This window comes from Rousettus aegyptiacus, unplaced genomic scaffold, assembly GCF_014176215.1.
Source record: "Rousettus aegyptiacus isolate mRouAeg1 unplaced genomic scaffold, mRouAeg1.p scaffold_m13_p_1, whole genome shotgun sequence".
Lineage (NCBI taxonomy): Eukaryota > Metazoa > Chordata > Mammalia > Chiroptera > Pteropodidae > Rousettus > Rousettus aegyptiacus.
Genome location: NW_023416284.1, coordinates 123,418,217 through 123,438,102, shown reverse-complemented (window position 1 = coordinate 123,438,102; position 19,886 = coordinate 123,418,217). Strand labels below are relative to the sequence as shown.

Genomic DNA, 19,886 nt, shown 5'->3' with positions numbered 1-19,886 from the left:
AGCAATATCTGTGAAGCATGATTAAATGAAGTGCAATAAAATGAGGTGTGTCTGTAAATAGTATCATTAAACATTAGCCTTTTGTTGGTTCTTTTTCTTACTCTAGTAAAAAAATAATTAGGATTATATCATTACACATATATATATATATATAAATATATATATATTGTTGATTAGTTTGAGAGTCAAATGAAAAAACAATTCCAGATAGTAAGTGTGTCGTTCACTTTTAACAGATTGTAAGAACAATGCTCTTGTGCCAGGAAGCATTCAAGTAAATGGCCATGGAGGTCAGCCATCTAAACTTGTGAAGAGGGGACCTGGAAGGAAACCTAAGGTAGAAGTTAATACCAATAGCGGTGAAGTTATACACAAGAAAAGGGGTAGAAAGCCCAAAAAGCTACAGTATGCAAAGCCAGAAAATTCAGAGCAAAATACTGTACATCCTATCAGAGATGAAGTAGTTCCTTCTTCAACATGCAATTTTCTTTCTGAAACTAATATTGTAAAGGAGGATTTGTTACAGAAAAAGAATCGTGGAGGCAGAAAACCCAAAAGGAAGATGAAGACACAAAAACTAGATTCAGATCTCATAGTTCCTACAAGTGTTAAAATGCTAAGGAGAAGTAACCGAAAAAAGACAGATGATCCTATGGATGAGGAAGAAGAGTTTGAGGAACTTAAAGGCTCTGAACCCCACATGAGAACTAGAAACCAAGGTCGAAGGACAGCTTTCTATAATGAGGATGACTCTGAAGAGGAGCAAAGGCAGCTGTTGTTTGAAGACACCTCTTTGACTTTTGGAACTTCTAGCAGAGGACGAGTCCGAAAGTTGACTGAAAAAGCAAAAGCTAATTTAATTGGTTGGTAACTTGTACCAAAATATTTTACTTAAAAATCATAAAGCAGGTACAATTAAGGAATACGTAGAACTAAGGCTTCTGCTTCCTTGCTGCTGTGGTGGATTAGGGAATGTTATGATTTGATTTGCAAAAAAAAACAAAAACAAGCTTACAAGACACTTCACTTCTCTAAATGAATATATATAAATATATACATATATATTTTAAATGTTTGCTATTTATTGCCCTTAGGTAGGTTATGCATTTCAACATTCATTCACTGTTCGCAAAAAAAAAAAATTGAGGACCTATACTGAATTCCCAATTTATTTCTGGAAAAGACAGTTCTGCTACATTTTTAAGGAGCATAGTATTCCTAGTGATAGAGTGTTTCATGTTAAAAATTATTTTTGACCAAGCCAGGTACATTTCTATTGATACAGATGTCGTGCCCCCTGGGAAGACAGATGTAACCAGAGTAGCAGTAAATTAAAAAATTTGTTTCCTCTAAAGATAAATATAAAATTCCCACAATTTGATACCCTAAAGAGTTTAATTTTAATTGTACAATGTTCATCTACAAAGAATCTAGAGGAGGCTTTTGCTGTATTCCATTTCTGCCAAACGTAAGAGAAAATGTACTGATGAAAAGGAAACATATCCACATTGGAAAACATTTGACTGTCTAATTTTTCAGACCTTGATTCTTATATCAATCACTCGATCTCTGTTTATTGTGCCAAAGACTGAGAATCAGTGCAGTGGAAAGCCTGTTTTTGACTGTCAGGACAGCATACATTTTCAATATTGGAAAGGCTATATATTATTCTAAAGAGCAAGTTAGTAAAGAGTTATGCTGAGATGTATCTTTTTTTGGTACTAATAGTAGAAAGTAATGCACTGGTGGGTCCTTTGACAGAGATGTTTTGGAGAAAGTGTTTAAGTGGTTAAAGGATTCAAGGAAAATACAGGAAAAAGGTATGGGATTTGATGTTTACTTATTGATCTGGATTAATGTCATTTCTAAACTTTAGACATATCTAATAGGCTAAAATGACTTACAAAGAAATGTGTCTGTGTGTGTATGTGTATATATTGATAAATGGGTATAATTAAATATATATACAAACACATACTTATATACTATTACCCAGGTATAAATTCTTTTTTCAGGATTTTTTAGATAGTGGTAGAATAAAAATAATTTTAAAATGTCATACTTTATAGTTTAATTTTAAGGGGAAGATTGGTTATTTTCAATTATTAAAAGTTAAAATAGGCCAAATCACTTTTTATGCAATCATGTTTTATACAGTGGTCTCATTGCACATTGTGTTTTTTCTGCACTTTTTACGGTATCCTTATCACGCTGGTATGTCAATATACACCCTAAAAAAATTCCATTTAATGATTGTGCCTTGTAGTCTATTATTTTTTGCATCATTAGTAAAATTAAGTTGTCTATTGTAAATGATAATTATATGACTTAGGAGAATGTATTGCTATATGTACTGCTATGGAAAAGGAAAGCAGTTATTTATTTGTTTATGGTACAGTTATTTTATACCTTAAAAACCAACATAAATACCATTTCTATTGTTTAGAAATTATTGTCCATTTTTTTTTAAAGTTGAAATAATGTAGTATTTTCTGAGGACTGGTATGGTACAAAATGTAACCAAAATTATTCAGATACTACATTTTTCAAAAGTGAGGAAAACATGTATCAGCATAACCCTGATGTAGAAAAATAAAATCTTTAATCGAACCTTGACAAAATACATTACATAATTATTTCTTATTTCTATTAGGGATAATTGGTAACTGTCATTTAATCGTCTTGAAGAAGAATGGAAAGTGATTCATTTGGGCTTTTTAGACCGTTTGTAACTAAATTTGTACAGAAATCCTTCTGTGAAATTAAGTAAACCATTTTCCAGATCTTTAACTGGATTGCTGTGATTTTGAAGTTGAAAAATAATTTCAAAAATTTCAGGTTTTTTGTATATTTATTTTTTTCTAACAAATATATTTAACTATATAATTAAAATTCAGTAAACTCTTCATAATGCAGAAATGGATGGCTTGGTTGTATAGTAAAATGAGTCAGTTACACCATTATTGAAAATAATACTGTGTATGTTTGAATTTGTCATTAAAGTAATATGTTGCTTTTTGAAGGCAATCTATTTGAAACATGTAATTTCCTGATGTTATCTGCATTGTGTTAGAAAAAATAGACTACAAATCCATTTTTGTAAAAAATATGTGTGTAAGTTTTAAAGTGTGTACAGAGAAAGGAAGAGCGTACACAGTCTTAGAGTGGAATATACCTCTAGTGCAGTGTATGGATTAGTTCTAACTCTGAGCAGACATGAGTATTTACCATTTTACCTGCAACAAGTAAATGTATTCAGTTCTAAAGACACTGTATATTTATGACCTTATTTGGACATTATTAGACATTGATTTCTTAGTAAAGCAAAAATTACTTGGATCAGATTATTTGTAATTGAAACACTTAAAAATGTATTAGTAATACCAGATATATTTAGATTTTATATTTTTATAATTTAGCTTCTATGCATTGCAGAAGTTGAATTGAGAAATTAAAGTCATCACCATAATTTTGTTCTGTTTGATCACTTGGAAAAATATTTTCTCTTATACAGTTACACCATGTATTTACTGTTTATAGGCCAAAAGGAAATGTTAACAGTTGTCTTAGGTGAGCAATAAAAAAAAAAAAATCTCAAGTTTATTTAAAATTTCAGAAATATAATTTCTTAGATGCATGGATATTGTAAATCAATCTATGTATTTTTAAGTACCTAACCCTAATCTCTCCTTTGACCCCAACATTCTCGAGTCCCGGTCAATCTTAAAAAATTATAAAATGTTGCAAATGAACAACAGTTTAACACTCTTTCTAATTAGTCTGACAATTCCGGGCGATAGATATATACTTTCTTAAAATTTTATCTTTTGTAATCTGCTATTACAGCATTGGATGATTTTCTGCATATATGTTTATGTACTAAAGACATGTTCGTCTTGTTTCCATTATTGCTCAGCTTTACAGATTTGAAAACTATTACAAAACTGTCGTCTTAAGTTTAATTAGAATTACTATAGAATATTTGTGAGATTGTTTGAGTCACATCTGAGACATGAATTTGGATAAATTTAGTATCATTTGGAAATGAATTAAGATACACTGATCATCAAAATGATCCTCATGTAACATGTATACTAACATCTAGAATTGTCCCTTATTGGCATTGTGGTAGATTAATCACACATGTTAACAAATGTAGTCAAATAACATTTTCTGTTTATGTGATATTAGCAACATTTACATGTTTTAAAATATGATTTGTAATATAAATTATTCTCCAGTAGCGTTTACTTTAATTCTAGCATTCCATTTTATACATACCAACACATCCATATAGCTTTCAAATGTTGACTGGAAACAATTTTGATTTTCAGTTTTCTATCTATTGAAAACAAATTGTTATTCTGAATGTTTTTGTTCACCTGAAGTTTATTTTTGAGTAGGCTGAAAGGACCAAGATATGTGAGTATTTAAAGAGCTGTAAATGTTCTTATATGCAGGAAATATATGATTTTAAAAGTCAAAATAGCATAAGTACTTTTATGTTCTGTGAATTACCCCCATGTTTAGAAAGTAGACTTCACATAATAGGTTGAGAAGTGGTTTAGTTAATTTTAGGTGAGAATTTATTTTCCTATTAAAAATTGGAATATACCTTTTCCTCTCTTCCCTCCTCGCACTTCTCCTTAGTTCCCCAAATTTCCAAGTGATTTGAACTAAATATTACATTTACTAAGAAACAATTTTCTTTCTTAATTATACCGAGCTGATTAATCACTCCACGTGAAAAGTCATTTTGTACTACTAAGTACTCAAGAAGAGGTCAAATTGAGTCAGAAGCCTGTAATTACCACTTTTGACGCTCCAGAGGTAAACCTTGTACACACATTCAGTAAAACAATTAGAAAATATTATGAGCTATAAATATATTTTTAATTTTGATAACTCTGTGTTGAAACACTTTTAATGCAGATGAAATCATCAGGAAATTAACCTTATATGGCACAAACCAAATACATATAGTGGGTGGCTATGAGTTCTTCATTTAAAGAGCTAAAAGAATAGGTTTGAGATGATATATGATGCAGATGCACACATTTGCTCATTTTAAGATTGTGCGTGTCGATTAATCACAATGATAAACTATAAAATGAGAAAATGCTAAGTTACATTTTTGGACCATATTGAAACTGCAAGATGGGTTCTTAAAGATTTTTTAGAAAACTTAAATCCTGTCACATGATATTTAGACATGTAAAATGTAGTTCAATTTTTAAAAAGTAACTGACCTAGAGGGTTAAAGTTGAAACTGACACATTTTCAAATTAAAATAATGCTTATTTTGTACAGAAAACAATGTTAAACACAAGCAAACCTGTTGTATGTGATAACACAGAGTTTAAAGACTAATTAATTAATTAGCTTTATTGAGGTTTTTGTTTTCCTTCCAGAAACCTGGAGTATCATGTTATAAATGGCAGTCTCACACCAGAATAGCAGTGCCCTTTCTTTTTGTACATACTGATTGGACCTTTCTTTACTGTTATGTGGACACTTTCTATGTTAGTTTTGATGCATAATTCTTTGAATCCTTTTATACAAACTAGAATGTATGTGTAATAATTCCTGTCCCTGCAATGTAGTAACTACAAACTTATTTTTAAATAAATAGAAAACTTGTTTTTCTAAGCTATTTTGTAAAGCCTCATGATTTCTTTGCTTTTTTTTTTAAAGACATCAAGCACTCAGCACATAATTTCAATAGGCACTGAACCGTAAAAGCCTTTATGTAAATACTAGTACATTAGAGTTTCCAGTGCCCTGTCTATTTAGCAAAATGTTAAAATTACTTGCCAGTCAAAAGTGTTTGGGTACCCTAATGTAATTTAATTCCAAAATAACTAAAGGTTAAGTCGTTTGCCTTTTAATGTGTATACCTAAACCAATTTTATTCCTATGTGTAAGTAAATTACGGAGTGATACTTAGATTTTCAGATATTTCCATAAGATATTTAAAAGGAACAGTTTGCATAAATATTTTCTCAAAAGTCTGAAGAAAAATTTAAGGGAAAAAAATGGAGGAATGATGAAAAACTTGTTAAGCAGGTATTCAAAATGATATTTAAAAAGCTATTGCTGTTTTCCCATGAGTTTGTTCAGTTTGGCATACATTTTTATTGACTTTTTGAGAATCCCAATTTTAGAATGAAGAATACATAAGCCTATAGGAAATGACAATCAAATTAAACATAGGGGTTGATTTGTGATTTCTGTGCTGTTAATGATAATTTCTCCCTAAGAAATTTTGTTTAAATGACTGTAAAATATATTTCTAAGTTGAAGAAAGCAGGTAAATGTTCTTGGTACCTTTTCTTCTTTCTGAAATATGCTATACTAAATCATAGTACAGACTTAGAAGAACCAACCAAGAAAAGGTTTTCAGCAACCACTTTTTACTGGTTTCTCCTGTAATAACATCAACTTTCATGGTCTAGGTTAAGTTTCCCCATTAAGGACAGTAAGATTAAAAGCCCAAACACAAAATTTCTGTTCCTTACAATATAATACTTTGTAGCCTTTTTGCACTTAACATGTTTACCATATGTCGATTACACTTTTTGGTTTCATTTGGGAAAAGAACAGTGAAAGGATTCAGTGAAGTACCTTTCTGCCTATCTGGACATATTAGCAGCACAATGCAGTGGAATGAACTGGGCTTGGAACTGAGTCATCTCTCTGAGTTTCACTTTCCTCATCTCTCATTTGTAAAGTAAAAAAAGTTGAATAGATAATCTTCAGGGTACAGTTAAATTCAAATAGCCAATATTATTTTATGTTGTCCTCTGTACTCATGGCCCAATTGGCTTTTCTATTGAATCCCTAAAGAAAATAACGCCATTGAATGTATAGCTTTCAGGCAAGCGGTGTCTTCTGGCCATGATTTGATTGTAAAAAATGGGAGATCTTCTGAACATTCAGAAAAAAGTTTTTACTGTGTTGTTGCAATGCTATAAATGGTGAGTTGAATTGAAATATTCGTTTGCTAGTAATAAGTAATAAAGTTTGTGATTTTCCAGGATCCAGTCTTAGTAAAGGAAACGCAAAAAGAGTTTTCAGAGGAGATTTAATCATTTGATTAAGACTGGATCAGGGGTGCCTGAGAATGCTAGTTGGTTCTCATTTAATAAAAATGAAATAAAATATTTAAATATAAAAGGCAGAACAATTTTAAGGAAACTTAAATGTTTCACAACTGGGAAATGGTCTTTTGTTTTGGTCTTTGTTTTAATAATCGGACATAAAGACAAAACGAAGTAAGTTATTCTGATGAGATACAAAAAATCTGAGTAGATCATAAAGAAGTTAAAGAGCAACTCAGTCTTCTTTCAAGCTCTTTAAGAACAATTTATACAACAGAAAATCCAAATTTTAGTTTGGTATGGACAGTACTTGGCAGTAAAGGTTTTACAAGTTCTCTCCCCTTCCTTTTCTTGTAAGAGCATCAAAGCTGAAAATTTTGCCAAATGTTTAACACACTATGGTTTCTTTTCAGACTCATTCTCCTACTTACAGATACCAAAGTTTTTTGTATGTTGGAACAAATAGACACTTCAGTACAAAACTCTGTCCTTGAAAAACAAACATTCCATTATCCTGATACTTAGTTTTATTTATCACTATTAGTTCTTGGTCTCAGATACCTACATTAATTACAAATTTTAACAAGAGTAACCTATTTCACAGAAAACTGAAAGGAAGTAATTAAAAACTCATGCAAGTATTTTTGTGGAATAGCAAAGTTCATGAATACACATAACAACTTTTAAACCTTAAAGTTGCAAAAATGAATGTGTTCATTAAATACATGACCCAAAGACAGCCTCTCCATAGTATGTAAATAAAAAGAGCAAATGTATATAAACAAAATTATGCTTACTATGCAATATTTCAGTATTGAATCTTAAATAGGTATGCAATGATTATCCATTAATAGTAGTCCAAAGTTTTAAGTTACCTGAGGAATTTGTTCGAATATGTTCATGCTGACACACTATAACATATAATTACTGTTACAAAATATTTGTTAGGACTACAATTTATTTGAACACGATTTTAAGCTTAATATCCCTAATACATAAGAGTAATGTTAGTTTATCTAGTCAGTAGAGCAACATAAAAAATTTAGGGGCTTTAGATGAACTCATCTCTTTTGAGAAAGCAAACCAAATCTTTATTACAGAAACAAAACGTATACCTGTATTATACCCAAACTTATATAGAAAAGACATATAAACGTTATTTTTTAAAAACCAAAATTATTCAATAAGTTTAATTTGCCCAAAGATTCACCTTAATTATATGAACTGGGATTATATTAAAATGTTTGTAAGCTAGGTGTTTCTGGAAGAAAGATTGTTTTTAACATCTTTAAAAAATACCAAAATTCGGTTTTCAATTTTTCTATGAATTTGGGAAATATTCAATTTATTTTTTAAAAACCTACCTAAACCAATCAGAAAAATAGCTGCTTTAATTAAAAGTGCTTAATATAAGAAATGTTATAGTTTAATTTATTAGTACCCTTTGGGAGTAGGAAATCATTTCATATTTAAGAATGTACAGGTTTTTCTTAGTTACACAAACAGAGATCATACACCTTCAATTTTACAAATTTAGCCACAAGTCAAATATAAACAGAAAATCTCATCAGTGCAGATTTCGAAGAGCTGTTCTCCTTTCTTAACTGATTTAAACTCACAAAGAGAAAAAAAAAAAAACAGAGATAAGAGTTTTAAAACCATTTCCTGTCTGCAACCATGCTAACCTGAACAAGACCAATTCCATCTGATCTCGGAAACTAAGCAGGGTCAGGCCTTGTTAGTGTTTGGATGAGAGACCGACCACCTAGGACGACCAGGTGCTATAGGTGTAAAAAATATATATATATATATTTTTTAATTAAAAATAAGGGATTGTAAAATGAAAATTTCTAGCAATCTGTGAGGTCAACCAAGGGTTGCCTAAATAAATAAATAAATAAATAAATAAATAAATAAATAAATAAATAAATAAATAAAACCATCTACTCAACAGAGGTTAGATCTTTATCATATTTCAAACCATAAAAGAAAATTCTCAGTCTTCACTCCACCAACCCTCGAGGAATAGCCTATTGATCATGATTGCTCATGAACAAACCAAAAGCAAAAACAAAATATGACAGCACATATAACATGAAGCCCATACTAAAAATTTTATTCAACTTAATAAAAGAACCAGTAAGATGTTAAGACCACAGAATAGATAGTTTTTTTTTTTTATAATTTAGTTTGTTAAAATTGTTGGAGGAGTTATGCCATCAAAAATGGAGTAGGAAATTTAAAAGCTCCAGTCCTCCACCAAACTGGCAAAATCTATCATAATCCACTTTTTCAGGATTCTAGAATCTCTTGAAAAACTACCAGAGAATTTTTAATGAAGAATGAACGTGCTGAATTTCAGTAAGACGATGTTACGTGTTTTAACTTACCCACCTACCAACCCCCCACTCCCTTTCTGGGGGTGGCAGCAGGGACCATGAACAGGGCAGCTTGCATTCCTAGTACTAGAGTAAAGAACCATATGGACTTTGTTCTAAAGAATTGTACTTGACTGTTTTGACCTCATACTGGCTGCCTGAAGGGTCAGCTCTGGGGCTTTCCTTTGTTCCACCCACCTCCAAACTTTCTCAGGGCTAAAGTGGGGTTCGTCAAAAACATTTAAAGGCAAATACACTAGCCCCAGCTGCCTGAAGCAAGGGAAAACTGATGGGGCAGACCAAAAAGCTTGGAAGGAAGATAACACAGTTTTGAGAAACATTTTCAATGCTCTCTTACAAATTATTAAAATTATCTACAAGTTAGCAAGTTAAAGTAAGATTTTTTTTTTTCAACTCAGAGGAATGGTTTAAATGGACTATATACAAATGAAATTTTATTTTGAAATATTTTATATGACTCAAGCATTTTGGCTTACTATAATATTTCTATTACAAATATAGATTCTAAATTCTGTCATCTTGTGGTTACTGAGGAGCAGCTAGAAAGTGTCAAAAGACAGGAGTATGTCATCTAGAATCTGTTTGCTTCTGTTTGCTTCTCCCTCAACTTACTATGTTATCTAATATTAATATTTTTCCAGGAAATCTAAGTGTCATTTTTTTTTTACTCCTTTGACAGAAAGAGTTGAAATATTGCTAGAGAAAAACAGGAGTTTCATTTTAAGTATTTGTAAATTAGTTCTCATGACTTTTTTGTCTAAACTCTATTTTATTTTTTTCCCCAGACTTATTAAAGAACAACTGACAAAGAAAATTAGTATAGTTTAAGGTTTGACATATGCATCATGAAATAATTACTGTAATCAAGTTAATTCATATGTCCCTCACCTCATAGTTAACGTTTTTATTCTTTTTTTGGTGTGGTAGAACACTTAAGGTATGCTTTTTTTTTATATACCAAATTTCAAGTACATAATATAGTATTCTTAAATATAATCACCATGTTGTATATTACAGCCCCAGAACTTATTCATCTCATAAATGAAAGTTTGTACCCTTTAACCATCCTTTCCCCATTCTTCCGCTCCCAATAAGCTCATGGAAAACACCAGCTGGTTCTACAATATTTGTCTTCGTCTGGTTTATTTCATTTAGTATAATGTCCTCCAGATTTATCCATGTTGTCACAAATGGCAGGGATTCCTTTCATAATGGCTAAATAATATTCCATTACATATCTATACCACATTTTTAAAAACCCATTTATTCATGGATGGACACTTGTTTCCGTATCTTGACTATTGTGAATAATGCTGCAATGAATATGGGAGTGCAGATATCTCTTTCAGATATTAATTTTATTTCCTTTGGATACATACCCAGAAGCGGGATTGCTGGATCATATGGTAGTTCTATTTTTAAGTTTTTAAGAAACCTCCATACTGCTAAACTTCTCTTTAAAGATGAAATCATCTCCTCAGTAACAACATTTGTGACATCCTTCATGCTTTCACAGTCCATTTTATACCAATTGTATAATATGCTTATATGTGTGTGTGTGTGTGTGTGTGTGTGTTACATGGTTATATAACATGTATACATGTGCTTTTAGATACCTTGTGAATTATAACACTCAAATATTTGTGAAATAAATTACATATATTATATGCGAGTGTAAGCATGGATATCACATTTCTCTTTAACAAATGAGCCTGAGTACTATCTAATATCCATACTTTTTCTACATTTTTGGTGGCATACTCTTTCACTCTTTATACAACGGTTCTGTAATATTTGCAAGATCTATTTATGTTTTAACACAAGGTAGAATTCATTCATTTTCACTGCTGTATAATGTTTGTTGTGTGAAAATATCACAATCTAATTGTTCTGTTGCCAGTAGACACAACTGTTGTTTCTAGCCTTTTGCTATTGTGAACAACTCTGCTATGGACATCATTTCCAGTGTTTGTTTTTTTTTTTTCCCATGAGAACCCTTCCCTCTGTGCGTGTGTGTGTGTTCAATAAATCCAATTCTGATAATGTTAATCCTTTATTTAAAAATCCTTCAACCCAGTGGCTTAGCATAATTACCTGGAATAATAGTGCAGATGGCCTGGAATGATCTCAGGATAACTACAGTAATTCAAGCAATTCCTTTTGAGAAGATCAAAATAGAAATACTGCACAGTTGGTTTGCTACTTCTTTCTTTTTGTCAGCAGGACCCACCCTGTCCCTCTCTACTCTGTACTCTGGCACTACAGATGCTCTAAATATGATCAGTTGTGAAAATGAATCTCTCACCACCAAAGTTTTTCAGGAAGAATCAAAAAGAAATCTTCCTCTGAGAGGCTCTCCTAGAAAAAGAAACAATGGTGAAAAGAACATGGAAGGGTCAGGTGTCCCAAGTGTTCCACCGCAGCACTGCCATTTAAGAAAGATCAACTCACTTAACTTTATGGATCTCTTTGCAAATCCAAAAAATAAAAACTAAAAAAAAGGCAGTTATGATGCCTGCATGGCCTACTTTCTTGAGTGGTGTAGAAGATCCAATAAAATCTCATTTATTCCACATACACATATTATGTCCCAAGTCACTGTACTAGGTCCAGAGAGGAATCATGTGGCCCCTTGATCTAAAAGAGCTCAAAGACAAGAGCAATGGTTCTTAACCCGGCTGCACACAGAATATCCTGGAGGGTGATTGAAACAACCAACCAACCAACCAACATGGATGCCTGAGTTCCCTGCATCCTGGCCATGAGAGATTAAACAAATTTATTTAGCTCTCTTAGCTTATACCACATTATGTATGATTGGGATAATAGAAGCTACTTCACAGGCTAGTTATAAGTATTAATTTATAACACTTGCCTACCGGTGTACCTGGTAGAAAGTACACAGGTGATAAATTGCTGGGAGTGAGCTAGGAAAAATAGGCAACTACACAACTGGAGTAGATCTTGGCTACAATGGAGAGAAACATGCAGGTGCTCTGAAGACCCCAAGAAGGTCATCTAACTCAGCTGGGATAGCCATCCTAAAGGATAAGATGTCAGAGTTTTAATTCAAAGGTAATTATTCAGACAAGCCAGGGAGGCAATGGGAGTGAGGAACATCCGAGGGAAGGTAGTCTGCTCAAGTCTCCTGGAGTACGCGAAGGGATGAAACTGAGAGTACGTGGGCCAGATCTCGAGGAGACTTGAAACCACGCGGAGGGGGTTGGCTTCCAAGCTGCTGGCGGCTATCGGGAGCCCACAAAAAGTTTTAAGCTGGGAAGAACGCGATAAGAGTTGAATTTAAGTTCGGTCACTGCGTCCCGGCATGGATTCGCGGTGATCAAATTTTGATACTGGAGTAGGTGATCAGTGGGGGCGGTAGCCTGGTTTTAGGCAGTTGAATTAGAAACAGTAGGGTCCTGAAAGGAAAGGGGAAAAGAGGTAAAATTTACAGCCCTTGACAGCATAAGGAGGTAAGTGATGCGAAGGACACGAAAGCCATCCTGATCCTTGGCACTAAAAATGGGCAAAGGACGGAAGTGCCATAGCCTAGGGATGAGGTCACGGCAGGAGACGAAGCTCTGGTGGCCTAAGGCAGATTCCGTCTAAGGCTGGATGAGTTTGAAATGCCCAGAGGTCAGGTGGACGAGAAGGTGCGGTTCAGCCCCCGCGGCAGCGCCTTGGCGGTGCCAACGCCCCAGTAGAGTGCGCAGCGGTTCCCTGCACGCAGCGCGCACCCAGCGGCGAAGCCTGCGCCGACCGCCCGCGGCCCGCTCGCCCGTTCGGAGCTCGGTTCCCGCCTCTGCTGTTCCCGCGGCCGCTGCCTGCGCCCCACGGCGCGGTGAGCGGACGCGGAGACCTGACAGCACCGGCAGAGGGAGGGGGCGCCCCGGTGGCGGCCTGCGCTTCCATAGGTCAATCTGGGTCCTCCGCCCTCCACCCCCCCCCCCCCGAGAGGCTCCGCCCGCCGCGCCCACTACACCTTCTCCTCCAGGGGCTCGGGGCTCCGTGCGCGGCTTCGGGCTTCGGCAAGGGGCAGGTCCGCGTCCCCGCGGGTGGATAGAGACGCTGGGACCGAGCGCAGGCCCGGCGAGGGGCCGCAGCACTCTTCTTCTTGACAGGTAACGGGATTGCGAAAGAACCAGGGCGAGGGCGGCCCCTTCTCCCTCGCCTTGCGTCAGTTTAAGGTTTTCGGAGCGAAGAAGAAGGTGACGTGTATAAATTTTTGCTCCATTTTGGGCCTGAGGGAAGACAAGTGTTTATCTTTCCTTCTTAATGAAAGTTTTGATTAGGTTTGTGTTTTGTGGTCTACACTTTATCTCTTTTGATGTCGTGTTTCTTCCCTTTGTTACAACCTAATTTCTTCAATTTCTTTAGGTATTTTGTAGCTATTTCACAACCAAACTTTACATCTGTATATTTATAATTCTTCAAACAGTAAATGTTGACTCTACCGGAAATGGATTTTTCTGTCAAATGTTACCACCAAGCTACTTCCACGAATAATTTACTCGGGAGATTCTGTTCTGATACTGATTCCTGAACTAAGTTCCGGGATTTGTATTTCTCTCGAACATTCCATAAAGCTCAAGACTCTGGTAGGCACATGATAGACTTTCAATATATTCTTGATAATCTATCACTTTTCTATGCAGGGAGAAACCAGTGTCCTCATTCCTCTTGTGACCTGATCAACAACCTCCACCCCCACCTCCACCCACCAAACTTGCCCTCCTCCCCTTCTCATGGACCTTGCATTGTCGTCCTAATTAGCAACTCCAGTTTCTCTCCATGACAGTCTAGGAAACTCCTTCTCCCCTGAAACTCCTAAGACTCATCCTTAGTATCACTTATAAATGTCAAGACTTGGGCATCTGGTTTCAGCCTGCACTTCAGATTCTGCATGTCCATCCTTTGTGACCAGCCCAAGTCTTTTCATTCTTTCCTATATTCTTATCAGAAACAGCTTACTGTAATGGAAAGATGCCGTTTTTAACAACCATATTATGGAAAATAGCAGACTTAGAAATAGCATCAAACATCTAGTCAGTATACAAATTTCAAGATGTCTCCTGCTCTTAATATTTTTGTTTAGTTTGTTTGAATCATGATCCATATAAGCTCCACACATTGTAATTGGTTAATATAATTTAAGTAATCCATAGATTCCCCCTTCTTTAAGGCCCTTCTTCTAGACAGTGAAATGATGGACTCACCAGTGATATTTCATTTAAAGTTGTGGAATTCTTCTGTATTTTTCATGCCTTTAAAGCTTGGAATCAGGAAGTGAAAAAGAGCATACAAATAGGAGTCTCTTAAGTTATTCTTTCTTCCAGGGATATCCTTGATGTGCTACAAAAAACATAAACACACTCTTACACATGTATATACAATGGATTTGCAGAGAGAAGCTAGGCTAACCTACATTTCAGGCAAAGAGAAGGATGTGCTAACCTTCAGGCCATTCTTAAATCAGTTTTCCTCCTCTTCAATATATACTTTTCTGTCTTCTCTTTTTATATGTTCTCTCTAGTCCTAAAACTGACCTTTTATGCTGTTGCTCTTTAATAGTTTTCTATCAATGCTCTAATGACAAAGATTGGCTAACCACTCATCATGGATGCTGTAGAAGAGGTCTGAAATTAGGTGGAAGGTAGTCCCAGAGTTGATTTCACTGTTGGTGAAGAGTCAGCTGATGGCAGTTTAAGAAACTTGCACACTGATTTTATGCCCACCCTCCACCCCAACATGTCTAAAACTATAAGTTCACTGTGGCAATAATGTAGGCACCTACATTACACTGCCCAACAAGTGCTATCTCAGGTACCAGACTGAGAATAGCCCAACTTGGTAAAAAAGTCCAATTAGGCTATCTCAATTTTTTATTCTCTGTATGGGTGTTCAACATTCTCAGTGCTAACTTCTAACCTTTTATTGTTTAAACATAGAAACTATGGATTAAATGGGTCTCAGGAGTTTCAGTCCCCCTTAAGAAAGGATCTATGCCTAGCAAAGTGTTTCTTGCAGTCTAAGATTTTTCTTTGTTATTTTTTGCTACATATTTTTTACTACATATCAATCAAGTGAGCTTTTATCTGGACTCACAAACATAACACATTCATTAAGTGAACCCAAGTTTTGTGGAAAATCTGGTCCTTGAATCAGGATATAAGTTATGCTATTTACTATTTATTTTAAGAATAGTAGTTATATTCTAGGAAGAAACCTGATTACCTGGTAATGCTTCTAATTAGCTTTCATTCTAGTGCGAAAAAATAAAAATTAGTAACTTACTAAATTCGACAGTAGTAATTTGAAAAAACATCTTTTGTTTCATATATAAATGTTGTTAAAGGAATTTGTACATTAAAGGTGCATAAACATGTTTTTCGCCTTTTTGCCCCATATAGTAGTACATAGAGAAGCATCTTGGCAGACATGTCACTGCAGATCCCTGCAGATAGTGTGTCCGTGGTTCTGCAGCTCTCAGCTCTGCTAGCAGCTCTGCCAGCACAGTGTTTTGTCTCAGGGTTACAACAGTGATTCTGCTCAGTCTTCAAGGAGTAAAAAAGGTTGTACTGTGTTGTAATTGTCTTTTATTTTCTTTCATTCTGAAAAAAAAGCTACTATCCTTCATAGAAGAGCTGTATATCATTTAAGATAATATTTTGGGATTGTGGGAGCAGAAAGTAATGATTAATCAATTTAGTGGCTTTTGGCAAAAGATATAAAGCATGTACAAATTTTATTTATGTCCAGAAGTAGAAATCTCCTAACACAATGATATAATCATCCAAAAAAAAAAAAAAAAAAAGATCCAAGAGCAGTGTGCATTATCGTTTTGTAGTGGAAGCTCTGTAATTAAACCTTTTATTCTCATCTTTTTCTTGGGGGGTAGGGAAGGGAGGGTGGCTTAATAAATCATAACTCTACATCTACTTATTGAGAGTAGTGCAGTATGTTTCAACAGTATTTGAGTGATCTGAATACTTAAAAATTGTCATTCGCTTTAAGAACAAACAGGAACTCTTCTTAAAATCTTCTTAAAAGCTGGCTCGAGCACTGAAAGGCAAATGAGAGCTCAAAACAATTGGGAAGAAAAATAAACCTTAGATGACAAACTTATTTCTGAAAAACGAAGAACCCTGCTTACTTTGCAAGTATTGAGCTAGTAAAATATTTGATATTTAAAAATAATTTTGTATTTTCTTTGATTGTTCAACTCTGAGTTAATTATGCTTCCTTCACCTCCTACTCCAAAGGGAATGTAATACCTTAGACTTTTTATGATTGATTTAGCATAAACTAAGAAAAATTTTCTTTTGATGCTATTTGCTTGGGCTAGAGTTGACTTATTTGAGTCATTATACTAATTCTTTAAATATGGAATTGCAATAAATATGATTGATTCAATAAAAGGAAAAAGCATACATTTTTATACGAGCTACAACTAACTTCGTTATTGCTATCAAGTACAAATGTGATTTTTTAAAAATAGACTTTGAAAGTAAAATTAATGCTAATGAAAACACATTCAGTTTAAACATCTGACAGCCAGCTTTTCCTCTTCCTTAGCCTATTAGCTAGATACTGGGAAAAGAAATGTTTAAGACATTTGAGGAGTTTATAGTCTTGTTTGCAGAGACAGACAGAAAATAATTAGGATATGTTCAATGCGATCAGTGTACAACTAATGTATGTATGAAATATTGGAACTGTTTACCTGTTTTTGACTCATGGCCCAAAATTGTTTGTAGAAGGGAAGGAACAGAGGATAAGTGATAGAATCTCTGTATGTAAAAACACACACACACATACATTGCCACCAGATGGTAAGTAACATGCAACTTAGAGGATTTTAAAAAAATTCAGGGATCACTAACTTTTTTCACGATTATTTAGATTAGCACCTTCTCCTGACACCTTTTCATCTCTTATTGTGGAAACTAAGTTTAGTTTTTGGTTCACTGTTATCTCTTACTAATTGTACTGAGCATATGAAACCCTGATCAATCTTAAGCCCCTGTGTAACAATAAAATATAATTTTTGCTTTATCTTTTTGTTTGTTTGTTTTTACAATTATAATAGAACCAACTTACATTTGAAGTCCAAAACCAGCATTTGTTCATTTTGAGGTAGGATTGGTGATCGTCCACAAGTGACATGGCTACTGGGAGTAACTACTGGTTGGGATGTTGAAGCTAGAGCTCCAGACGAGTGGCTAAAACAGAAATATCCTCCTGATTAACAAATTATAAAACGGTATTATTCCTTTAATAATATGGCAGAAAAAAAATCCTTCTTGAAAATTACGACTTCACCCTGAGAGCAATGTTTGACTTGGATTAGCCACTGTAAATTTTAGTCTTATACTGAACTTGTTTAAGTAATTTAGGCCACATTAGATCATCAGTAGAAACTATTTGGCTGCAAGTACAATATGCATAAAAAATAGTAAATGTTTATGTTACTTAAACTACAGTTGACCCTTGAACGATGTAGTGGCTAGGGGTGCTAATTCCCACCATACAGTGAAAATCTGCATAAACTTTTGATTCCCTTCAAAATTAGTTGTCCCTCAGCATCTGCTGGGGATTGCTTCTAAGAACCCCAAGGATGCTCAGGTCCACTGTATAAAACATGACAAATTAATGCATACAGTTGGCCCTCGACATCCACAGACTCCCAGCCACTGATCAAAAATAGTATAGGTATTTACTGAAAAAAAAATCTCCATGTTAAGTGGACCGGTGCAATTCAAATCTGTGTTGTTCAAGGGTCAACTGTAATGTGTGCAGTGGTTTTTTTTGTTTTTTGTTTTTCCTGGAATAAATAATAAAGCATTTTCCTCCCATCTAATTTTGTAATGTAGACTGTATATATTAACTTCCACTTTTGACCTCATAAATCACATTTTTATTTTTTTAAGCCAGTGAGAAGAATTCTTCATGATTAGACTCGTCAACAAGTTTGACAGAATTGGGATATCCTCAACCTACGTTCCTGAGGAGGACAGAACAATAATTATAGGATATGAGGTACAACATCTTAAGTTACAAATTATTTTTCCAGATCTTATTTATTTATAATGAACTCACATTACCTGTCAAATAAGAATACTAATAAAAGTCAGGTAAATTGCTACTACAAAAAAATGTAATTTAGCATGTAATGGAATAGAATCTTAAATTTTATCAGTAATACCCATAAAACTTATTTTAACATTATTTCCTTTTAAAAAAGAACTTAGAATATAGTGAGTCTGTTTCAAATATCTTTGTTAGATATCATTTCTTTCAGAAAACAGCAATTATAATTTGGTGCTTTTTGGAAAAATTTTTTGAAAGGAGATTTAGAAGAAAAGAATTTTGTCAAGATTAATCAGTTCAGGATAGATTTATTCTAGCAGACTTTGTGCCATAGGTCCCCTAAGCAATTCATTGTGAGAATCCAGTGTATACCATGTGTCAGAAATTAAATTGCCATCAACTGTCAATTAAATTTGGTATACCCTTAGTCTTCAGTACACAGTACGGTATCATGCATAAACCAGTCCAATCTTTGAAGAATTTTTTTTAGATGCTGTATAGAATTGTAGGACTGTCTATTTTACAGGATTTTTTAAAGCAACGTCTTTAAAAATTTCTATAAATTCTAAAAAGTGTTTACTAAGAAAAAAAAATTTAGGTGTTTTATGCTAAGTTGAAAACTTTATCAAATATGATGGAACCAAAAATATAATTAAGCCATGGCTAAGAAAAATCTACCCACATGAATCAATCTTTATTGAGTATGAATATTTTTTTTCTTGATTTATAGCCCCAATTGTACTTTTCTACCCAACTGGATAAATAAAAAGCTAAGATATAATTTAATGCTTTTTTCAAAATAAAAATTCAATATATCTCAAGCTGGTTTTCTGATGTCATCTTAACATTTGGTTTTGGAAAAGCCAACTTTTAATTAGGTCGACAAATAATCAAAGAATGCAGTTGCTACAATGGCTACCATTTACTGCTATGTGCTAGGCATTATTTCATGGTCTACTATTTATCAACTTTAATCTAATAGTAGCATTGCAAGGTAAGTATTATTAGCTTCATTTCATTGGTGAGGAAAGAGAAGCTTAAAGAGATTAAAGTGCTGTGCCGAGTTTACATAGCTGGTAAAGTTGCTGAACAGATATTTGAGAGCCTACTCTGTGTTGACTCTGACACTGTGCTGGTTCTGAGACTGTAAAAAAAAGGGACAAGATCTCCATTCTAAAGGAGCTTACACTGTATTAGTAAAGTCCAGATTTGAACATAATGGTGTTGGATTCTAAAACTTTTCTTCTTGGCTTCCACACTTCCTTTTGCCAAAGACACTGCAGAAGAAATGGATAAA

The 19,886-nt window shown here is 34.1% G+C and overlaps 2 protein-coding genes across 6 annotated transcripts in view; one reads left to right on the top strand and one right to left on the bottom strand.

Annotated features, from left to right (window-relative positions):
- The window catches only part of LOC107517039 (pleckstrin homology domain interacting protein), a 112,077-nt gene extending 106,424 nt beyond the window's left edge, over positions 1-5,653 (top strand). Inside the window, exon 40 of the mRNA XM_016157348.2 lies at positions 237-5,653. Coding sequence (XP_016012834.2) covers positions 237-871 — 635 coding nt within the window. The 3' untranslated portion in view covers positions 872-5,653. The remainder of the gene's footprint in view (positions 1-236) is intronic.
- A 5,818-nt stretch (positions 5,654-11,471) lies between these two features.
- IRAK1BP1 (interleukin 1 receptor associated kinase 1 binding protein 1) overlaps positions 11,472-19,886 on the bottom strand; it is a 32,126-nt gene continuing 23,711 nt past the window's right edge. Inside the window, exons 5-8 of one of the 5 annotated variants that reach the window (XM_036219625.1) lie at positions 17,600-17,721; positions 14,716-14,851; positions 13,482-13,740; positions 11,472-12,918 (exon numbers count right to left, since the gene is read on the bottom strand). The gene's annotated coding sequence lies outside the window, so the exon portion shown is untranslated. Of the gene's footprint in view, positions 12,919-13,481; positions 16,562-17,599; positions 17,741-19,886 lie in introns of all 5 variants that reach the window. The other 4 variants (XM_036219633.1, XM_036219626.1, XM_036219619.1 and 1 more) reach the window with 4 other exon arrangements.